Source organism: Cucumis sativus, chromosome 2 (assembly GCF_000004075.3).
Source record: "Cucumis sativus cultivar 9930 chromosome 2, Cucumber_9930_V3, whole genome shotgun sequence".
Classification (NCBI taxonomy): Eukaryota; Viridiplantae; Streptophyta; class Magnoliopsida; order Cucurbitales; family Cucurbitaceae; genus Cucumis; species Cucumis sativus.
Genome location: NC_026656.2, coordinates 10446709 through 10468205, shown reverse-complemented (window position 1 = coordinate 10468205; position 21497 = coordinate 10446709). Strand labels below are relative to the sequence as shown.

The 21497-nt window shown below is 29.0% G+C and overlaps 2 protein-coding genes across 2 annotated transcripts; one reads left to right on the top strand and one right to left on the bottom strand.

Moving 5' to 3' along the window:
- Positions 1-1421: 1421 nt before the first annotated feature.
- On the bottom strand, positions 1422-2591 carry LOC101221539 (RING-H2 finger protein ATL16). The gene has a single exon (XM_004142212.3). The coding sequence runs from the start codon at positions 2469-2471 to the stop codon at positions 1548-1550; it is 924 nt and encodes a 307-aa protein (XP_004142260.1). The 5' UTR covers positions 2472-2591; the 3' UTR covers positions 1422-1547.
- A 17856-nt stretch (positions 2592-20447) lies between these two features.
- Positions 20448-21061, top strand: LOC101206390 (ethylene-responsive transcription factor ERF098). The gene has a single exon (XM_004145663.2). It carries the CDS (start codon positions 20452-20454, stop codon positions 20830-20832), a length of 381 nt encoding a protein of 126 aa, XP_004145711.1. The 5' UTR covers positions 20448-20451; the 3' UTR covers positions 20833-21061.
- The last annotated feature ends 436 nt before the right edge of the window (positions 21062-21497 follow it).

Sequence of the window (21497 nt, the reverse complement as noted above, 5' to 3'; positions counted from 1 at the left end):
AAGAGGTGAAGTATATGATGATCTTTACTCCATAGCGTTTGGGCCTATTAATCAAGTTCACACTTACAGTGGTTGCTTTGGAAATGGATTACGTTTTCATTCAATAGAGTGTAACAGTCATTATACTACTCAAAATAGTGGAATTATGACATATGGAGAAACAAAAACTGACAAAACGAATTATTATGGTGTATTGCAAGAGGTCTTGGACTTAGAATATCCTAAGTGTAGACATGTATGTATTTCCAAATGGAATTGGTTTGACACAATGTTAAGAAGAACAAATTTCATTATGATTTAGGGTTCAAAATAATCAATGCTTTCCGTTTTTTGAACACTAGGTCTTCCGTTTTTGGTACACTGAAGACCCATACATATTAGCTACTCAAGCTATGCAAGTTTTCCACAATGACGACCATAAACTCCATACTTATTGGAAAATTGTGTAACTTGTCCAAAATAAACAAGTATAGGATGTCCTAAAAGTTAAAGAATTAGAAGATGGTAGACTTGAGTTGTTAGAAGCAACTAGTTCAATTGGGACGATCGATGAATCCATACATGATATCCTATTTTGTAGAGGTGATGTTGAGCCTACTTTTGTTGATGATGAAGAGATAGATAAATAAGATCAATCCCCAATCGATGGCGACTTTATAATGTCTTCGCCACGCATATATATATATATATATATATATATATATATACACATATATTTCTGCCCACAAATTTAGCGTGAGGAGAAGTTTTTTTTTGTGCGAGCAAAAAAAATGTTTGGCAAAAACAATTTTTGTCAACGAAACAAACATGACTAGAAAGTTTATTTTTGTCAACGTAATGCTAAACGTGGACAAAAATATATTTCTGTCAACGTCGTTTTTTTGGCCATAAAGTATATTTTTGACGACGTAATGACGATCGTGGACAAGAAAACCTTTTGGCCCACGTTTTTTTCGTGGCTAGAAAGTCTGTTTTTGCCGACATGATGATGATCATGGGCAAAATGACCTTTCTGCCGACATTTTTTTCATGGTCAGAACTGTCTTTTCTGTCCACGATTTTAATTGATGCAGTTCTGCCGACGCAATGTCAACAACGTTGTAAAAAAAAAGACAATGAGGTTTAAGCCATGAAATGTGTCCACGCAACAAAAAGACATTGGAAGAAGCTCTGCTCACATTTTTACACGAAATTTACTACATTCGCAAGTCTTGAGGTAAAAGTAGGAAGTTAATTAACCCTAAATTAGGACACTATAGATACATTACCATTATCATTACCTTTTAGTAATTAATCAAAACTCAACCCAATTTGGATGGTTAAACACTACAAATTCATTGGTTAGGTTGATGTTAGTACTTGTTTGAATACATTTCTAGTGACAACAAAACACCAAAAAGAAAAATTTTCACACTTGAAAATTAAACCCCATCAAATGAGAATGAAAATGTAAAAATTATCCAATAAAATCAAACAAATTATCAACAATATACTATAACCTAAATTACCAAATTACAATAATGAAAAATCAACAAAACAGAGGAGTTTTAAGGTTGAAACTGAATGGGCAAAACTGCATTTCTCGATCCTCTTCCACTCCCAAATGAAAAGAAAGATCGTTTTACTCTGCTACTACAACCCTCAACCTCGACCCCACTCTCACCACCACTCTTCTCCCGCACCGCCGCTTGCACCGCCATATACAGCTGCCGGTCACCAGACGAATCCATCGAAAACGACCTTCTAATCGGCTGCACTATGAACTCTTCATCTTTCTCCCTCATGTTAATACACTCATCCCCCATACTCGTTACCTTCTTAAACTTCCTCTCCGATTTTGCCACCTCACCGGATACCAACTCCGGTGGTCGGCAGCGATCTAGATTCCCACCTAGTTCAATCACAACGAAATTCTCATCGCCGGCGGAAATGGGGATGCTGGTGTTGAGAGCCAAATCTCGAGCGGAAGGAGCTTGATTGGTCGGAATCAGCCAATTTTGATTGGAGATTGAGGTTCTGCAAAGTGGGCAATTGGAATTATTCTGAAGCCAAATGTCGATGCAGTCGATATGAAAGAGATGACTACAAATCGGAATTTTTCTCAATTGCTCCTCTGTTTGAAACTCGGTCAGACAAACGGCGCATTCGCCCCCTGTGGTGGTAGTTTCGTTAATGGGTTTTTTGTAATTAATCAATGGGATTGATTGGATGGTTGATGGGTCTAACCCACGTGGCTCCGCTTGCTGCCGGAGTATTAACGTCTGTTCACGGCGGCGGGAGAGAGAAAAGCGGCGGAGGATTTCTATTCGTTGCCAGTTGAGACAGCATTTGATGACGAAGATGTAGTAGCTGACAAGTAAAAACGCGGTAGCGCAGATTCCGATGACGGCGACGGCGATGATGGGAAAACTTGAAACGGGGTTGGAAGAATGAAGGGGAGTGGTGGAGGGAGAGATGAGAGGTTGGGCCATCAATGGGGAGAATTTTGAGAGGAAAATTTGGAGTTTCAGAGTGGAAATGACTCTGTTTTGAAAAAAGGGCAAACTTGGAGGAGACAGAAATTTGGAAGACTTTCTTTCTTTCTTTCTTTCTTTCTTTCTTTCTTCTTCTTTTCTTTGTTTTTATTTATTTATTTAGTATTTTAAAAATATTTTAATTTTTTGGGAGTTTAGAAAATTTTGTGATTGTCTTGAAAGTTGTGTACTTTGATTACGTAATCGATACTTAGATTAATATGTGGTTTGCACGATGAACAATTTGTTTAACTTATGAATTTAAACTTTTTTTCTTCTTTAATTATGATTTATCCATATATGATTAGTCTATGTTTTTGGTTTCCTAACTATAATGTGATCATTTGTTTCTTTTTTTCAATTAACATGCAATAATCTATAATAATATTCCTTAATACTAATATGAACCTAATATATCAATTATCATTTATCATTTAATATGTTGATCTACTTTTTATATTATAATGGAATAGCTTATATATTGATACAAATAAAATATAGAACATATTTTTCCTACAAAAAGTACAGTGCTTCAAATTTCCTTTTTCTATTAAGAAATAGTTTTTTTTAATATATATTTTTAGTGAAGCTATTATCACTACTTGGAAGTGATACACTATTTTTATTTTTTAAATTGTCATTGATGTTGACATTTAATTTGTATCCTTTTTCCAATGAATGAGGGAAATAAGAAATATATAATTTTGTAAGAAGATGCTATCTACTAAGTCTAAATCTATGCCCCCACAAATAACACAAAAATTAAAAATCAAAATCTTTGAACACCCGAGTTCAACTTTTACAACATTCTTAGGCAAATAATTAAATAGAAAAATAACCAAGTTTAAATTATTATTAAATATATATATATACACGTTTAATTGATACAAAAGAAGAGGAAGAAAAAAAAAAGCTATCAAATAGGGTATTTGAGAATTTTCTTGGAAAAATTTTGAAAATTGAGTTGAACTTATATGGAAAATGAATGAAAATTTATACAACACTGATTTTAAACACACAATAATTTTGGATTCTTAAAAGTCTAAAATGGAAGAATCAAAATTGGCGGAAAGTGGTTTATAGAAATGAAAGGAAAATAATAAAGCAATAATCATTATTGTGTTTAGGTATCAACAAACCTTTGGATACAAAATAATAATAATAAAAAAGAGAGACAAATATATTTGTTTCTACATTTCACAAATATATTCTTCCTTTGCTTACAACTCATCAAATAATTCAAATCATTTTTTTTTTTTTTGTCAAATAGTCTCTCAATATTAATACTAAAACCATAAGCACTTTTCTAATGTGTTGAAACAAGGTACTAACAATTTTAGCTCATATAAAATATTTTTTTAAGATTAATAATGGACGTTATTGATGTATTTTGAAACATAATTATTTTTTTTATATATGGTTAATTAAGATGTTAGGATAGTATTTAAACTTTTTAAACATTATTTTTTCAAACAAAGCATCTTTATTTTTTAAAACGTAATGAAATTAGAGACTATATAATTACATTTATAATTTAACTTTGGAATTATGTTTCAATAGAGAGAGAGAGAGAGAAGGTGAATTTGAGTTTCCCAAATCCCAATTAGAAAAGTAGAAAGAAAAAAGTCAGAAAAACCAAAGATTTTCCCACTGATTAGAAAAGGAAAGCAAAAGCAATGACTCCAATTTAGGTTTAAAAGAGCGTTGAATTTTACAACAAAACTCCAAAATTAGGATCATCATGTTTGTGGGAGAAAATTGGAGATATGGGTCCAAATCCAAATTCAATTTTAGTTCTTCCTTTTCCCTTTTTCTTCAAGAATCTTTGTAATTTGTTCTAAGTAATTATGTTTTTGCATAAACACATTTAACACCTAACAAAACAAAAACCAAATATTGAAAATCATCTAAATTTATAATTGAAATAATGCAATTTGATTAATAAATTGAGAGTGCTGAATCCAATTGCAGTAGAGATCTACGATGTATCCTTTTCCAATTTGTGGAAAAATTGAGTATACAAATAGAACAAAAACAGTAATTTCATTTTGTGATCCTCAGTTTTTGCCTCGCAAAAAATGTAGTCTTTGGAACTTTGAGTCAAAAAGTTTGTACCTTTTTTGCTTTACCCCATAAAATCTTATATATTTTTCTTCCACTCCTTTTCATTCATTTCAAAACCTCTGTTTTGTTTTTTCTTTTCTTTTCTTTCTTTCTTTCCCTTCAAGTCTTTTGGAATTCCCCACCACCAAAATGACTTTCGATTTATTAGTAAAAATATATCCTTCCATATCTTTCTCGATTCTCTCCTATCACTTTATAATTTGTATTTAATACCATCAAATTTAGGGTTTCCTTTCCATATTCTTCCTAACTTTGTTTGATATTTATGACACTTCTAGTGGATGTAATACATGTTGATGTCTCTCTAGATAGAAACATAAATAGATTGGATAAAAAAGAGATTGGTGAAACGTATACTCATCTACTCAAAAGAAAAAAGAAAAGAAAATTGAAAGAATAGAAATGTAGTTTTAAATGAAATAATGTAAACCAAAATTGGAAAAAGGTTTGGAAGTAGGTGTGTGATTTTACGTAATTGGTTAAGGGAAAACTTATAGGTGTGGTGTTGCGAAGTTAGGGGCAATATTCTGTAGTTGTAACAACTACCAACATCCAACTCCAAGCTGTGCCTACCTCTTCTTCCTCACTTATTATGTCTTTTTAATTTATTATCATACATACCTAATTTTATATCTATATCTATAATTATAATTATAATTCAATTTCAACACTATTCTTTTTGGACAAAGTTAATTTGAAGGGAAAAAAAAACTATTTAACAGTCTTTTTTTTTTTTTTTTGAGGGATTTAAGTAATTGTAACAATGTTGTCATTTTAGTTGGTAAAAGATGACCTTTTCCTAGATCTAAAGTAAACTATTGGAGATGTACACTAATGCTTAATAATAAAAAAGTGAAAGAAATGGCCTAGCTAATTATTAGAAAATGAAAATTTTTGCTTTTGTCTTTGTACCTTTCATTGTATACGGAATAGGTTCATTCTCCACTTTCTTAATTTTCTACTGTATCTATTGTTCTCAAGGTCTTTCTAGCTCATTCTGAGAGTTAATACCTATATCAACAAGCTATACTTTTTTTTTTATGGCTTAATCATAGAAACTCTAAAATTAAACATGTTTAGCTTGAAGTAATTCTATGTTGGGTTACATCTCATGAATTTTCTTAGGATACATGTGAGTGATGACAAAGTCTGCTGAAAGGACCCGTGTTACTTTGTGTGGGGTATCGTAAGAGATGTAGGAAAATGTTGGACCATTCAATTGTCGAATCCTTATCTGAATCTTAGTTGTGGGGTGTTACAACATGAGCTTAAGAGATATGAATAAACTCTGGATGCTTTTTTAGATATGGTCATGATTTCATAAGATGTAATCAACTTGTTATAAACTCCCAATTATGCATGCTTAGCTACTTGTTTGAATGTGGGGAATGGGTGAAACATACGTGAGCCACCATAAGGTTATAGTTCATTTGTTTAATGTGTTTCCTTAATTCATGAGCGTTTGGAGACATTTTTGTCTAAGTTGAATGTTATATATTTAGCTGTGTTGAAGGATAGTTAGTTTGATGCATTTGGCTAGTTTAGTTTGTTCGTTCTTTTAGCATTGAAACTAATTGAATTTGTTGAACTTGTGTGTTACTGCGATATATACCCCTCTTGGAACATCTATTCTTAGCCCGAAAGATGATGTGAAGTCAATAGACATCATCTTCCTCTAACGATATAGTGTAGGAGATACATAATATATTGCAAACACAACACAACGAAAACTTGATGAATAATCATATAGTGTAGCCCAAACTAAAAGTCATCAAAATCTGGAGAACCTACTTACAAACATTTACAACCAAAATATAAAATTTTACAAAACTACATTCGCTATACGCACACTTTACTTAGTGTTTACAAAATCCGAACTTATATGGCTATACAGACCCAATGTAGAACTCCATCCATGTACTGAAAATGAACCGGAAGCTTTGAGCAGATTTTGGCATGCAGTGTATTAGGCACCGGGAGCATGATCTCTACCTGAAAAGTGAGAAAACATTTTGAAAAGGTAAGCTCAAAAGCTTGGTAAGTGACTGATTTATCGAACTAGTATTTTTATAAATTAGCATATGATAAACTTGTTAAACATATAGATAAATTTGTAAAGTAAAGAAAACTCATAGTTTAATTTTTATGTAACCAACTTTTCAAAAACACAATAAGTATGTTTATAAATCTCTAGCAAGACATTTCATGTTTATAAAATTGTATAACTAACATGAAATCTCACTACGTTATGTAGGGTTCGCCCAATAGAACCCAACATTTACTAGCTTTACGATGTTGTGGAGTCCACCGAACACTTTCGTCGTCTTTATCGTAGTGAGACTTATCCAGTACTCATGACAGTATTGTTGTTATAGAATACACTCAACATCAATAACAAAATATAATATGTGTGCACATAGTATCCTCTAGGCTCAAACTTAATATGTCAGTCATATATAGTTAATGAAAAACTGAAAAATCACATGTAAACATCTGAAACATGTATGCTAGCTTATACCTTTTTTTTTTTTTTGGGTTAAAACATGAAATATATATTAATATATAATATAAAAGTTGTAGATAGGAAATATATATTATGTTTAGGGTTAAATTTAATGGTTGACTTAAGATAAATGTAATAATAAAAAAGAAAAGAAAAAAGTATATTTGGAAGTAGAAAAATGAGGAACAAAGCACATGGGGAGGTGGCAGCAGAAATTGAAGGGCAGTGAGTTTGTCAGAACAAATATTGAAAAATGCTTTTAAATTATTTAATCTTTTTTCACATTCAACATTTGACTCTATATTTTATTTTATCTTTTTCCCCTCACTCTTAGATTTGGGAATAATGCTACACCAATTCCAATTTACTCTTTACCCTTTCTTTCAAACAAAAACAATTAAAGATTTTGGACCTTTACTTCCCAGAAAAGAAATTAAAAATAAACAAAAGGCCTTCACTATATGGAATGACATATCATCGATTAATCTTCAACCACTTTCTATACTTTACGTATTTAATTTAGAGTTTTTTTTTTTATTATTATTACTATTCAAAACTATAATATTACTAGCAATCTTCTAGTTGTTTAATAATTTTCCTTAAATATCTTTTTTGAACGTCTGTTTTCCTTTGTTTTGTTTCTTTAATATCCATCCAGTGTTGTCCTAAAAAGTAGAAAAAATAAAATAGAAATAGAGAGCCAAAGAGTGTGGAATCCGACATTAGGTTATGACATTTATTAGGTCTCTCTTTTTAGGGTTAAAATATTAAATATATGGTCCTTTTGTATGTATGAATTAAGATTTATATAAAGAGTCAAAGGTTAGATTGTGGAGACTTTGAAGTTTGAAGTTTGAACACTCAACTCACTTATTTATTTTAATTTTGCCGCATTAGCACGTGCACCAGTGCTGTTCTCACGTGTTCCCACCATAACTTCATTTTAGAGTGGTGGGCCTAGTCAGCGCAAGCCCAAGCCCAAGCCCCATTTACATTCTTACCTTTTTTGACTTTTCAATCTCTAACCTTCATATCTTTACACTCTACCACTATGTGGAGTTCACATACGGGTGCTTTTAATGTCAAAACCAAGGTTTCAAAATTCAAAATCTTTTATTTTTAAAACATATCATTTCACCCTGTCTTCATATTCTAATCTCTTTTTTTTTCTTTTTTTTTGTATTATTAATATCAAATATTATTTTAAACCTTAAAACTACATAAAATATTTACCCAAACTTAGTTGTCAATTAATGTGATTTTAAAAAAACTGAACAACATAAAGAAAGAAAACCTCTTATGATCACTTGCACCAGCTGACATATAAAGTTGTACAAAAATTGTTGATACTCAGCATAGTTTTATTGGTAACGTATGGTGTTAGATTTTATATTTTGTTGAAGTCAAAGTAAAGCAAATAAATTGAATTTTTACATGTTTATTATTTGAATTTTTGAAATTTATATCAACGTAAAATAGGGTTAATGAGTCTTTGAACTCTCAACATTATCTAATAGCTTGAATAGGGCCTAAAATTGAAAGAGTAAGAAATTATTAGACAAGTTTTCAAAGTTTAAAAACTTGTAAGACACAAATCAAAAGTTGATAGATTTAATTATAAACTTTTAAAATTTGAGGAATCTAGGAAACACAAAATTGGGTTAGTCATCAAAAGAGGGTTAAAGCAAGAAGAAAGTTGGAAGCTGAATGAGTTGCACCTTGAGTGATGCATACGAGCAATAGAGACACAGAACTTTGAATTCCTAACTGGAAAGAGAATAGTGAGTGTTAAATAGTTTGGGTCAACTGTGAGGGGTCTTATACCACAACCCATTGAAAAGTGGGCCTTCATGGGAGGAAAAACACTCGTACCATCCGCCTTTGCTTCTCAGGCTCGTGCTCGCAAGTTGGATACTATTTTATGGAGTTTATTAAATTAAGGGTCTTTAAACGCCTAAGTTACCGTAGGATATTATAAAAGAAACACAAATTAGTAATATTTTACAGAAATGTATCAAATGGGCCATAATATTACATAAATATAGGCTCAATTTACATATTTGCCCATTAGGCAGTTTTTTCACAAAATATACCTATTATATTAATATAGAAAATAAGAGGAAACCGTGCAACATTAAAATAGGAAACTTCTTTACCATTTTCTCACTTTCCATATTCAACGAAAAGCTTGCCATTTCGACAGTCAAGGAAGTGCTTCGAGTTTGGGGTCTTCTACCGTGAAGTTGAAGCGTTTGAGCGATCTCGACGGTGAATATTCTCCGACCAGTTAATTTGTTTTCCGACGGCCAAAAGATACAAGGTTAGGTTGTATATATTCTATAAACAGATTGCATTTGGTATATTACATAGATTAAAGATGGTAGTCTGAAAAGGAAACGAACTAAAAAATGTGATTTTGCATGTGTTATATACTCTGATTTATTGACGTATCAGATTGAAAATGAAGTTTTTTAGGAATGTCGCATTAGGGTTTTTCATACGGATATTGGGTATATCTGAATTTTTTGTTATATTTTGAATTTTAGGGATGAACTGAAATTTTGAGTTTGATTTCTTTAACTTACTGAACTGAAGTTCCTGAGGTTATTTGGTACTATGATTTTCTTTGACAATGCAATGTCCTTTAAGTATGTTAAATGTTGGCAGGGTAGATAATTGTAAGACGCAGTGAAAGATGCATGTCTTGGGTCAAGGAGGAAAAAAGTAAGAAAAAACGAAGATAATCCAATCATTGTCGATGATTCTGAGGTATATTTAATATTAATTGATATAATCTGTTACTTTATTGACAAATGCAAATATATTCTAAGTATATTGTATTCATCTATATCATAGGATGAAAAGAGATCATGTTCTAAACAGACGAAGAAAATCAAATGGAATTCAAACCTTTACAAACAGTGTACCCAGAGAAGGATGAATATGATATAACAGGACCAAATGACACTCAAGTTGTTCTGTACGATAAAAACTTAGCAAGTATAAGAAAAACAAAGGTAGAAACGTCAGTTTAAAATATGGAAGCACAAGGAACAGAGGTTAGTTTAATTGTTTTATATATTTTATAAACATAATGTTAAAGAGTTTAGTTAATATATATGTATATAATAACTGTTGTATATATTTCATAAATAAATGTACTGATATACAGTGGTATATAAAGATGTATACTTAATAGGATCTAATAGGATGTATACTTAGTAATGTACTGATATATGATGTTATATTAGAAATCAGAAGGATCAAAGAACACCGAATTACCCGTAGAAGAAAGTGATGAATCTGACGAGGTATATTCAAATGGAAGCAATATTATTTTCTTTATTATTGTTAACTAGTATGAGGTATGTTTGAAATATATGATTTATATTTTGCAAGATAATATACCGATATTGAAAAGAAAGTTATATACAGAAATGAAGAAGTCGAAAAGAAATTCTCAACAATCTCAGAAAAAGAAGAGAAAGTTGTCAAATGCGGACAAAGCTAAACAAGGACATACTGGAAAGAAAAAAAAAAGTAGAAAAGAAAAACCAAATACACCAAAGAAATCAAAAGTGTTAAAAGAATTGAAAAGAAATGTAGAATAAAAAAAGGTATAATTTATATACACTAAAATATATCATTATATGCATTCACTGAATTAAATTTGGTATTGATTATATTGTAATGAATATTTATAATGTTAACGGAAAACAAATATGAAAAATAAGACTGTAGAAAATAGGGATGCAAATGAAAATTTAAAGGAGGTATTTTATGTCATACATCATATATGTATGTCAAATAGATATCATATATTATTTATATGGTGAAGTATATTGTTTGACGTTGTGAAATAGATATAATAATACAGAAAAATTAACATGTCTTAATATTAATGTTTGCAGGTTGCACCATTAATCCTGAAAAGGAATAAATGGTATAGAGCACAGAAACTTAGTATATGCACGTCTAGTGTAGTCACCTATTTTTATCCTACCAATAATTTTCTCTAATACTAATATTAGTAATAATTGCTAAATTATTTATTTATTTATTTACTTAAAAAAGGGTAAAAAATTAATAATAACATAATATCTTATAATATTTCATTTTTATCATTTTAGGAAACAAAAATAAATCAATTTGTTTTTTAAAATATCTTTTAATATTATATTTGTACTATTGTAGGAAAAAAGAAATGAATTTATTTTAAATAAAATCTTATAATATCAATTTAGACTTACTTAAATCATTTTAGGAAAAAAGAAAATCAATTTTGAATAAAAGTATTTTAATATTCAATTAATTTATTTTTCACAAAATCTCAAAATATCTCATTTAATTTATTTTAAAAAAATGAAAATTTGTTTTATTAATATAATATCAAATTTTGATTTTATTATTATTATTTTTTTTCTAATTTGTGGTACACTTCGGGACTATAAATAGAAACCCTGTCATTTGAAAAAGGGAGAAGAGTTTTTTTGAACAAAGAATTCTTTGGAGAAAATTTTCTTACAAAAAGTTTCTAGAGAAAACGTTAGAAATTTTTTTAGAGAGAACCTTTTAAAAAGGTGAGTTTTTTTATTCATTTCATTATGTTAGTGTTTTACTTTTTTTTTGTTTTTGTTTTTGTTTCTCCTTAGCAAATCAAATTCCATTTTAAAATACACTTTGTTGGAGGTTCATGTAGTAGAGATTTACTCCTAAGGATCCGCACCTCATCGACGAGTAAATTTTATTTGGGATTTGAAAATCTATTTTTTTTTCTTTTCTTTACGGTTAATATTTTTGTGTATTATTTTTTTTATTATTGTTATTATATATATGGGTGGCGACAAGGTTTTTTTAAAAAAAAAACTTCCTTTTCTTTTTCTTTTATTTTTTATTTTTTATATTATTATATATATTTATTTGTTGTAGTTGTCTACCATTTGTATTTTCCTTTTATATTTATTTTTTTAACTTGCTTTTCTTGCATGCATAATAATTATTATCATGTAATATTAAATTTATGAATATTTTTTACACTTTGCAATATTACCATGATATTTCATATCAATTATTTATTTATTTTCTTCTTACATCATATTTATTTTTACATTTTTTCATTTTAAAAACAAATCCGACAATGAAATTAGAAATATCGGAGTCCGTTATTTCTAAATTCTTGAGGTGAGGGAATTGGTTCTTTAGAAATACAAGATTCGATTCCCAATATTATTTTTAAAAAATAAAATCTTATCTTACTTGCTTAATTTAGGGTATATTATATTTGATTCAATTGTGCATTATTTTCTATTGACCTAATTTTGAAGATCTTTCTTAAATTTCATTTTTTAACTGTTTAGAAATTTTTACTTTACAACTATTCCTTTTAATTTTTTTTTAAAAATGTTTAAAATATGAATCTATATTTCATATGTTTTCCTTAATCAACTTTTTTAATAACTCACTTCTATTTCGCTAAAAATATTCCTATGATGGAATCTTAGGAAATTTGGAAGTCCAATTTTCTAGAATTCTTAAGGTGAGGGATCACATCTTTGGAAGTCCGAGATTTGATCCCAAGAAAAAATGAATTTAATCAATGTTTTAAAAAAAATCTTTATTTAAAGACTAACCTATGATAGATTTTGAGAAATTATAATAATTTCTCATTTTCTTAAGGTGAGAAACTTTCCTTCAATATATACTCTAGTTAATGGAATATAATTCCACTTATTTTATGAGATCATTGCTTCAAATATTGGAGTAACGAGGGATAAAATAAAACATTAGTTTTAAAATAAATTTAAAAATATTTTCAATTCAAGATTTTAAATTTGGCTACCGTTTTTCTAAATGGGTGTTGTGGGGTGCTAATACTTTCCCCACACACAAATGACTCCTGAACTCAATTCTATTTTTCGTAGACCATTTTTTTAAAAATTGTTTACCTTTATTTCGGTGTCCAATCACACAGTAAAAAAGATTGGTGGCGACTCCTATTTTATTTTAAAACTAGCTCTTTTGAGGACGTTGACCGCTCCGTGTCGTCCCGGGCACGTGGCGACATCTAGATGTTATTACAAACATTAAAAAAAAAATTGAATAGGAAGCAGAGAGAGATGTTTAGGAGTTCTCCGTTTGGTAATTTCCTTGATCTAAAAATAACTAAATTCCAAAGTCAATTGCTATTTCATATCATAAGACGACAATACCTTGACGAAGGAAGATGAACTTTGGTTCAATTTTGAAGGCAATATAGCTAAGTTTGGAATTAGGGAATATGAAGCCATAACTGGTTTGAATTGTGGTCCTTTACCACAAGTGAACATTTGTGAAATTTACAATATATGATATTTGTGAAATTTCTTAATAAATTAAGGCATTTTGTCTAAAAGTTTTTTAAATTAAATATGAGTGATGAAATATATCTCCATTCCTCTAAATTTGGTCTTCATGTGTAAAATACGTAAAAAAAAAAAAAAAGTCACTTAAGTAGTCTTTGTCCATCAAGTAGGCAGACATCAAGAAAGCTCGATCATCAAGAAAATATGTTTTCTTGATGGTTAAAACATGTCATCAAAAACTCTTTTTTGATGGTATTGGCCATAAAAAGAATGAAACTTTGATGTTTCTTTTTCCATCAAATAAACTAAAAAGTCCATCAAGAAATCAGTTTACTTGATGATAAAAAAAAAAAAAACTATTTTTTTTGAGAAATTTTTAAAAATAGTAGATTTTACAAAATATTTACAACTTATAGTAAATTCTATCACTGATACTACTTGATATGTTATAATGATAGAAGACTATCAGTGATAGAATCCAAAATTTTGCTATAACTTGTAAATATTTTAATTTATTTTGCTATTTTTAAAAATATCTTTTTTTTTTTTTCCATTTTACTTCTCCGTTTTCATTCTTTCTTTTCTCACACCCATTTTAGCTTCGTGCTAATTACCATTTTCATGATCTTGATTTTTATTAAATTTATAAACAACACAGAGTTTGAACCTAATAACTAATTTGGTTTTGATAAAGTCACTTATTTCAATCTAATTACAATTACAACCGTTAACTTTTAAAAAAGTAATATTGTATTATGGATGAATAGAAAGTAGTAAATCCATATGTGCAAATATTGGTCTATAACTGATATATCATATGAAGTCTATCAGTGATATTTTTGCTATATTTGCAATTTTTAAAAAATATTTTTATATCATTAATTATTATTGCTAAAATAGTCATCCATTGCAATTTCCTTTTATGATAAGATCATAGACAAGGCCCATCAAGAAAAATTATATGTTCATCAAGAAAAAACTATTTTATGCGAAACACAAAATTCAGACAACCATTAACAAGCTCATAAAACACGATATTCATTAATAAAATTCTTGGTGGGCAATGTCCATCATGATATCATTTTTCTTGATGGACTTTTTTCATGATTTTCTTTTGTTTTTGTTCATCAAGAAACCCTAGATCCATAAAAAAAATCTAAAATAAATAATATATTAATTTATTAATTTTTGAGTAATTATAATTGATAACTATTTTAGGAATAATAATTAATGATATAACAACATTTTTAAAAAATGAGTAATTGTAATGGATAGCTATTTGAAGAATAATAATTAAGAATATAGTAACATTTTAAAAAAATTGCAAATATAGCAAAACTATCGTTGATAGACTTGTATCGCTGATAGACTCGTTATGGTCTATCAGTGATAGACCAATATTTACAACATGATCTATCGGTGATAGACTTATATCATTGATAGAATTTGACAAATTTTGCTATGTTTGCAAATTTTTTAAAATGTTGTTATATACTTAATTATTTTGAATCTAATTGCTAAATTTGCAACTATCCCTTAAAAAATTGCAAATATAGCAAAACTATCGCTAATAGATTTGTATCGTTGATAGATTTGTATGATCTATAAATGATAGACCAATATTTACAACATGGTCTATCGGTGATAGACTTCTATTACTGATAGAATTTGAGATTTTTTTTACAATTTTTTAAAATGTTGCTATATACTTAATTATTTTGCATCTAATGACTAAATTTGTAACTATCCCTAATTTTTTTTTAAATGATAGCCATTACAAATCAAGAAAATTCATCCCTTGATAGGCCTCATCCATCAAGAAAATCTAACTAACTTGATGGGCATTATCAATCAACTAATATATTATCTTTGATGTTTATTGTCCATCGAAAAATAGTTTTCTTAATGTTTGTGGACCATCAACAAAACTAAGAGAACTTTGCCCATCAAGAAAATAAAAAATCCACATTTTTTTTATTGTTTTTTTCGTATTTCTTCAACAAAATAAGAGATCTTTTCTTGACGCACATGTCCGTCAAGATAAACATTATATCAAGAAAAATATTTTTCTTGATAGTTCTTTGTCATGACCATCAAGAAATCAAAATATGCGTATATCAAGAAACACCAAATTTATAACCGTGGTCTCACAGTGATTTTAAAAATGAAAAAAAATAATTATCATTTTTAAAATCACTCTAAACACGCATGTAATACACTTTCCCACCTTCTTACTTCCAACCGAATAATCATGCATTAAAAGTTAAAATGCACACATATGTTTAAAAAAACCATATAAACAAAGGAACAATTAATATCTCAATTCAATTATAAGTATAACTCGATATCGACCACTTTAAAATAAAAGCTAACTTAAACATCAAAATGTGTTCGAACAATGCTTTAAACTAGCATGAATGTTACTGTTTCATCGTCACTTTATTTCATAATTAACTGACTGTACATTTGAATAGATTTTGAAATTTTTGTTCCTATAGATGAAAAAAATGTTGAAATTGTAAGGAAGATCAAACCGTAATGAATAATCAAACAAACAAAAGTAAATTAAAAGGGAAAAGAGAAAGAAAAAAAGAAGAAACCAAGAGCAAGTTGCATTGTGGAAATACTAAGAGCAAATAGCTCGAAACTTCCATGCACCTTCTTTTAAGATCCAAAATTTGAATTTACTATAATCACATATTGAAAATAAAGAAAATTAAACTTTTGACTTTTGATAATTCACTTATTTTCAAACAAATGTTGTCAAATCATAAATGAAAACTCCTATTTTTTTTCCATAATTTTCTATGATTGTGATACAATTTCTAAAGTATGTTGAGCAAAATTATAGCACGATATAATTATTAGGCTAAACATTATAATTAAAACTTCTAATATTAATTTTGTATTTTAAAATGGTGTAATCACGTTTAGAAAACCTACTAGTTTCAAAAGTTTAAAATTAATTTTAAGGTTGGATTAAATCTCACAATTTGTCTCAAATATTTCGTTTGGTTATTTTCAAATATATCGAGGTAAACCAAAATATTTATAAAATAGTAGCAAAATATTAGTATTCTATCAATGATAGACATTGATATACAACGTATTTTCATCTATCATTAATAGATATTAATTAAAACTAATAAAACTCTATTAGTGTCTATCACCACCATAAGAAATTGAGGATCTCTCGACACTTAATTAAAAAAGTTTTTCGGAGATAAGACGTTGGGAGAGATCATATTTCCCGACACCCAACTCAAATCGAAGGGAGTACGTAGTTAGGGAATAACTCACTACGACATATAAAGGCGTCAAGATTTATTCCCAAAATTTGTAATTTGATGGAGAAACTGTCGGCGCCTTATACGTATGAGTCGAGAGATAGGGTGAGATCGTGACAGTCATATTAGCTCATAAGAAGTTATGGTGAACTCCCGACGCTTATCAGGCAGCGTTGTCAGGAGTTATGGTGTTATGTATGCCGTCGGGAGTTCTGATCTCCCCGCTCCATCTTTGGCTAGTTGAGAGTTTTGAAAATTTCTGACGAGTTATCATACGTGTTGGGAATGCCTATCTCAACGAGGTTTTTTCAATCACTTTTTCGACGACTAGAAAGGCGTCGAAAATTCCATTCTCGAAGTATTTTGGTACATTTCTCGATGACTTTGACTGTCATAAGAGGGTCATTTTGTTTGTAGTGCATGATAGATTGTGACTCTTTACTATATTTGTAAATACTTTTAGTAGTCTATTTAAATAATTTTCCCTTTTCCTCCCTTTTCTAAATTCAAAAAGCAATGTTTTGCCTCATATTTTTATTGTTAATAAATATTTTTGATTTCTACACTTTCATGAAAGTAGCAATTTAGTCTCTAAATTTTACTTTGTAACAACTTTGTTCTTGTACCATTCAATCTTATGACAATTTAACACATGAATAATTTTAGTACTTTATTGTGTCACAAGTCTTGGTACTTTTAGATTTGTAATAAGTACTTACTCCTTACCTCTTAACGTAAGAAATCATCAAAGTTAGATGTCAAATTTTATTTTTTCTTCTATAAAAATTTTATTTTAAAAAAATATTGAGTTGTCTCTAATTAGTTTAACAGTTTATTTATGAAAAAAAAAACTCATTAAAATTCAACGATGGTTTTTAAAATTGGAATAAAGTCATTACATAAGTCCAACTAAACGGTTACATAGTAAAATCTAGGAACAAAATTCTTACAAAATCGAAAGTATATAAACTAAACTGTTACACATAATTTTTATTTAAATTACTAGACGAAAAGTTATTGTTAACCTATTTTTATTCGGTCTAAAAACCTAATATTGTTACCTAAGGTCAGTAATACAGTTAAACCAAATAGACTACACATCATTTTCATGTCAATAAAAAGTATGTCATAGGATATCAAATTTGATTCATATGGATACATATGCTCGATTCCCCTATTTCACATATTGTAAAAAATATAGGTATTGACATGGGGTTTACGAGGTAAAATTGGTCAATGACCTAAAACAATACAATAACTACCTAAATACTAACAACACTTACCAAGAAGGTGTAAAATGATTGGTACGACCTATTTGGGAGTGATCTTAAGATGACAAAAGTGATTTGGATTATTTTCGAACTAATTGAAAAAAATGCTTTTATTCCTTCAAAATCAATTTAGTATTAACAAAAACCTGTTTAAAGGTGTAAAACTAGTCAACAAATTAATTACAAGTGATGGAAGATGTATTTTAGAGTAATTTAAAAAATGATAAAAATGGACTAACCATTTCAAAATCACTATCAAACATGCATGGCTATACATCTTCTCATCTTCTTACTTCCAACAAACTAATTAACCATGCATTATAACACACATATTGAGAAAAATTAGACCGTACAAATAGAGGAACTAATATATCTCGTCATTGAGGTATATATACAATCAAATATATATAAGAGTACAACTCGACACCACTTCAAAATAAGAACTTACATAAACACTAAAGTATGCTAAACAAAATATCGTATCTAAGTGTGAGAATTCATATATAGTTTCATGAGCACCGGTAGAATTGAATCGGTTGTACGTACTTGCTCCATGTTTTTACATCGGCAAACATAAGAGAGAGAAAAAGAAAGTTGAAAATTGAAATGAAGTCGAAACCCTAATGTGAACTAAACAAAGAAAAAAAGAGTGGGTAAAAGAAGAAAACAAAGCATATGGGAACCAAAATGAGAGACCAAGAGCAAGTTGCATTGTGATGTTAGAAAGTTAAATACTGAAAACATAGCCCCAGAAAGTTCCATGCACTTTTTTGCAATTAGAAAGTGAGAATCAAAAGACTTTTCAAATCAAGAGCCTTCTAGAAAATTCCACTTCAACACAACACACTAATACAATACCTTTTCCTTTCTGTTTCACTTCCATTGGTTAATTAGTGTTGCCTTTGTTAAACCCACACCAAAATTCTCTTACTCCCTGTTACTTTACAACTTTTTTTTCTTCTTTTTATAATAGTTACATAGAATTTTTCTTTTGAAGAAGTTACATAAAATTATTTAATTATGAAAAAAATATTATTTGTTTTCTTATTATTCTTCAAATTACTTTTAAAATATGACATTAATTTCGATTATAATACACAGAAGAAAAAAATAAGTATATAAGAACAGTTAACCATAAACCAACCCATTAAAATAATTTCACGTATGTTATTAATTTTAGAAAATGATTGTATGTAAATATTTTTTCAAAAGAAAAGAAAAGTTTTCTTAAATTCAACAATCAAATTCTAAACGTTTTTGGGCTCATTAGGTGGTGTAATACTTTTCTGTCAGAAAAAGTTAAAGAGATGAGAGAAAAGAAAAATAAGGTCATTTCACCAAAGCATTACATCAACACTTGATTTTTAAAAATTATTAACTACAAGAACAATATAATAATATGTCAACGAATCTCAATTTACATTAATTCTAATTTTAAGTCACTCTAAATCATTCTTTGTTTCAATCTCTATCCAACATCCAATGAATCTCTAGTTAAATAAAGAGTCTTCAAACATAATATTACATCCTTTAGAGTGTAAAATTTTAGACTATTTTTTTTTTAAAGAAAATAAAAAGTAAAATTTAGTGGTTTTTTAAGGGGACTGAAACAAAGAAAGTTAGAGAAAAATAATGGACAAAAAAGACAGTAATCAGGAAATAGTTGAATAATAATAATAATAGTAATAATTCCAGTAATGATTTAGACTTTGTTTCAACACTTGAATTTTATTGGAAACCTTTTAAATCAATTTTAAATAAAGTCTAAAGAAACAATCTATATATTTTTTAAAATTAAAAACAGACAAAGAAACAGAACCGAATCTTACTTCTAAATAATAATAATAACAATAATAATATTAAAAAAAAAACACAACAATTCAAAACAAAAACAAAAAACCAAAACCAAAAACAAAAACCCCTTCAATTAACCAAATTAAGATGCCAAGTTTCTGGTCCCCCTACCTCTATAATTTATAAAAAGAATCTTAAACTTCCATTGAAAAAGAATGAACATAGAATCTTAGTGAAAAAGAAAGAAAGAAGGAAGTAGCAAATCGTTGGCCTTTAATTCATTACAAAAAATAAAAAATTCCATTAAATAACCCAATTGAAATTAAAGCTGAAATAGATGTTTTTTTTTCTTCTTCTCAAAGCCACCACCTTGACCAATCCAGATACATTGGAGACAGACCAAGATCTTTAATTTAATTTAATTTATTTTTTTTTATTATTATTTTGCCTTGAAGAAGCTTCTAAATCTACAAAAAGAAAAATTATAACTCACGTGTTAACATCAAATAATTTAAGTGTATTTTTTAAGCCGTAGGTTAGATTTTCCTTTTGGCTGCTTTTAGTCGTCAAGAACTCATATAAAAGGAGGATGATGATTTTTATACATCACCATGCAAAATGGACGAGGAAGGGAAGTCTAGCAATGATCAAGGTGGTGAGGTTCGATACCGTGGTGTACGGCGTCGACCTTGGGGAAAATTTGCAGCAGAGATTCGTGATTCATCGAGACATGGTGCTCGAATTTGGCTTGGAACGTTCAACACGGCGGAGGAGGCAGCTCGAGCTTATGACCGAGCTGCATATATGATGCGTGGTCATTTGGCTGTCCTGAATTTCCCTAATGAATATCCTTCTCTTGGTGGGAGTTCTTCAGCTTCTAGTTCTTCCTCATCTGCTGCAGCTCCAAGGGTTCGAGGGCAAGTGATTGAATTGGAATGTCTTGATGATAAGGTGCTTGAGGAGCTACTTGGGTATGAGGAGGAAAGGACGAAGAAGTGAAATCTATCTAATCACATTTAAAATAATGAAGTGCCTTCGAGTAAAGGAATGAAGTATGGTAATTAACTTAGCTAACTTGGGGGATTTGTGTCTATCAATAATTGTGTGTTGTAATTTCCCCAATTGTTGGTCTATATAATTATGGAGGTTTTAACCTTAATTAACTAATTTTGTTGTTTTTTGTTTTCTTATTTTGACAATTTTGTTAATAAAATTAATGTCATTTTGATTTGAGAATTTTGATTGGTGTGCATTCTCTTTATGATTGAGTTCATTGTGTTATGCAATTCACATGTTCCCAAAGTGCAAAATTTTTGTGTTATATATTGGTACACGAGAGTGAGGACGGTAAGTTTGACCTTTTGGTCCAAAGTATATATATTAACTAGTTGGTTTTATTCAATTAGTAACCTAAAGGGTTTTAGTATATACTAGTTGGTAACACGTGCTGTGCACGTTGATTTTTCACACAAATAATACGAAGTTATATTTATTTAGTCCTGATTTTTAGAAATAATTTTTAAAAATGATCTTTGTAAATGCATTTTTCAGCTTCATTTCTATAGAAATCTCTTAGTCAAGACTTATTACATGCGTATAGAAATCCAATGAGCTAAAATATATAATAATTTTGACAGCATGACAATGAAACAATCAATTCAATC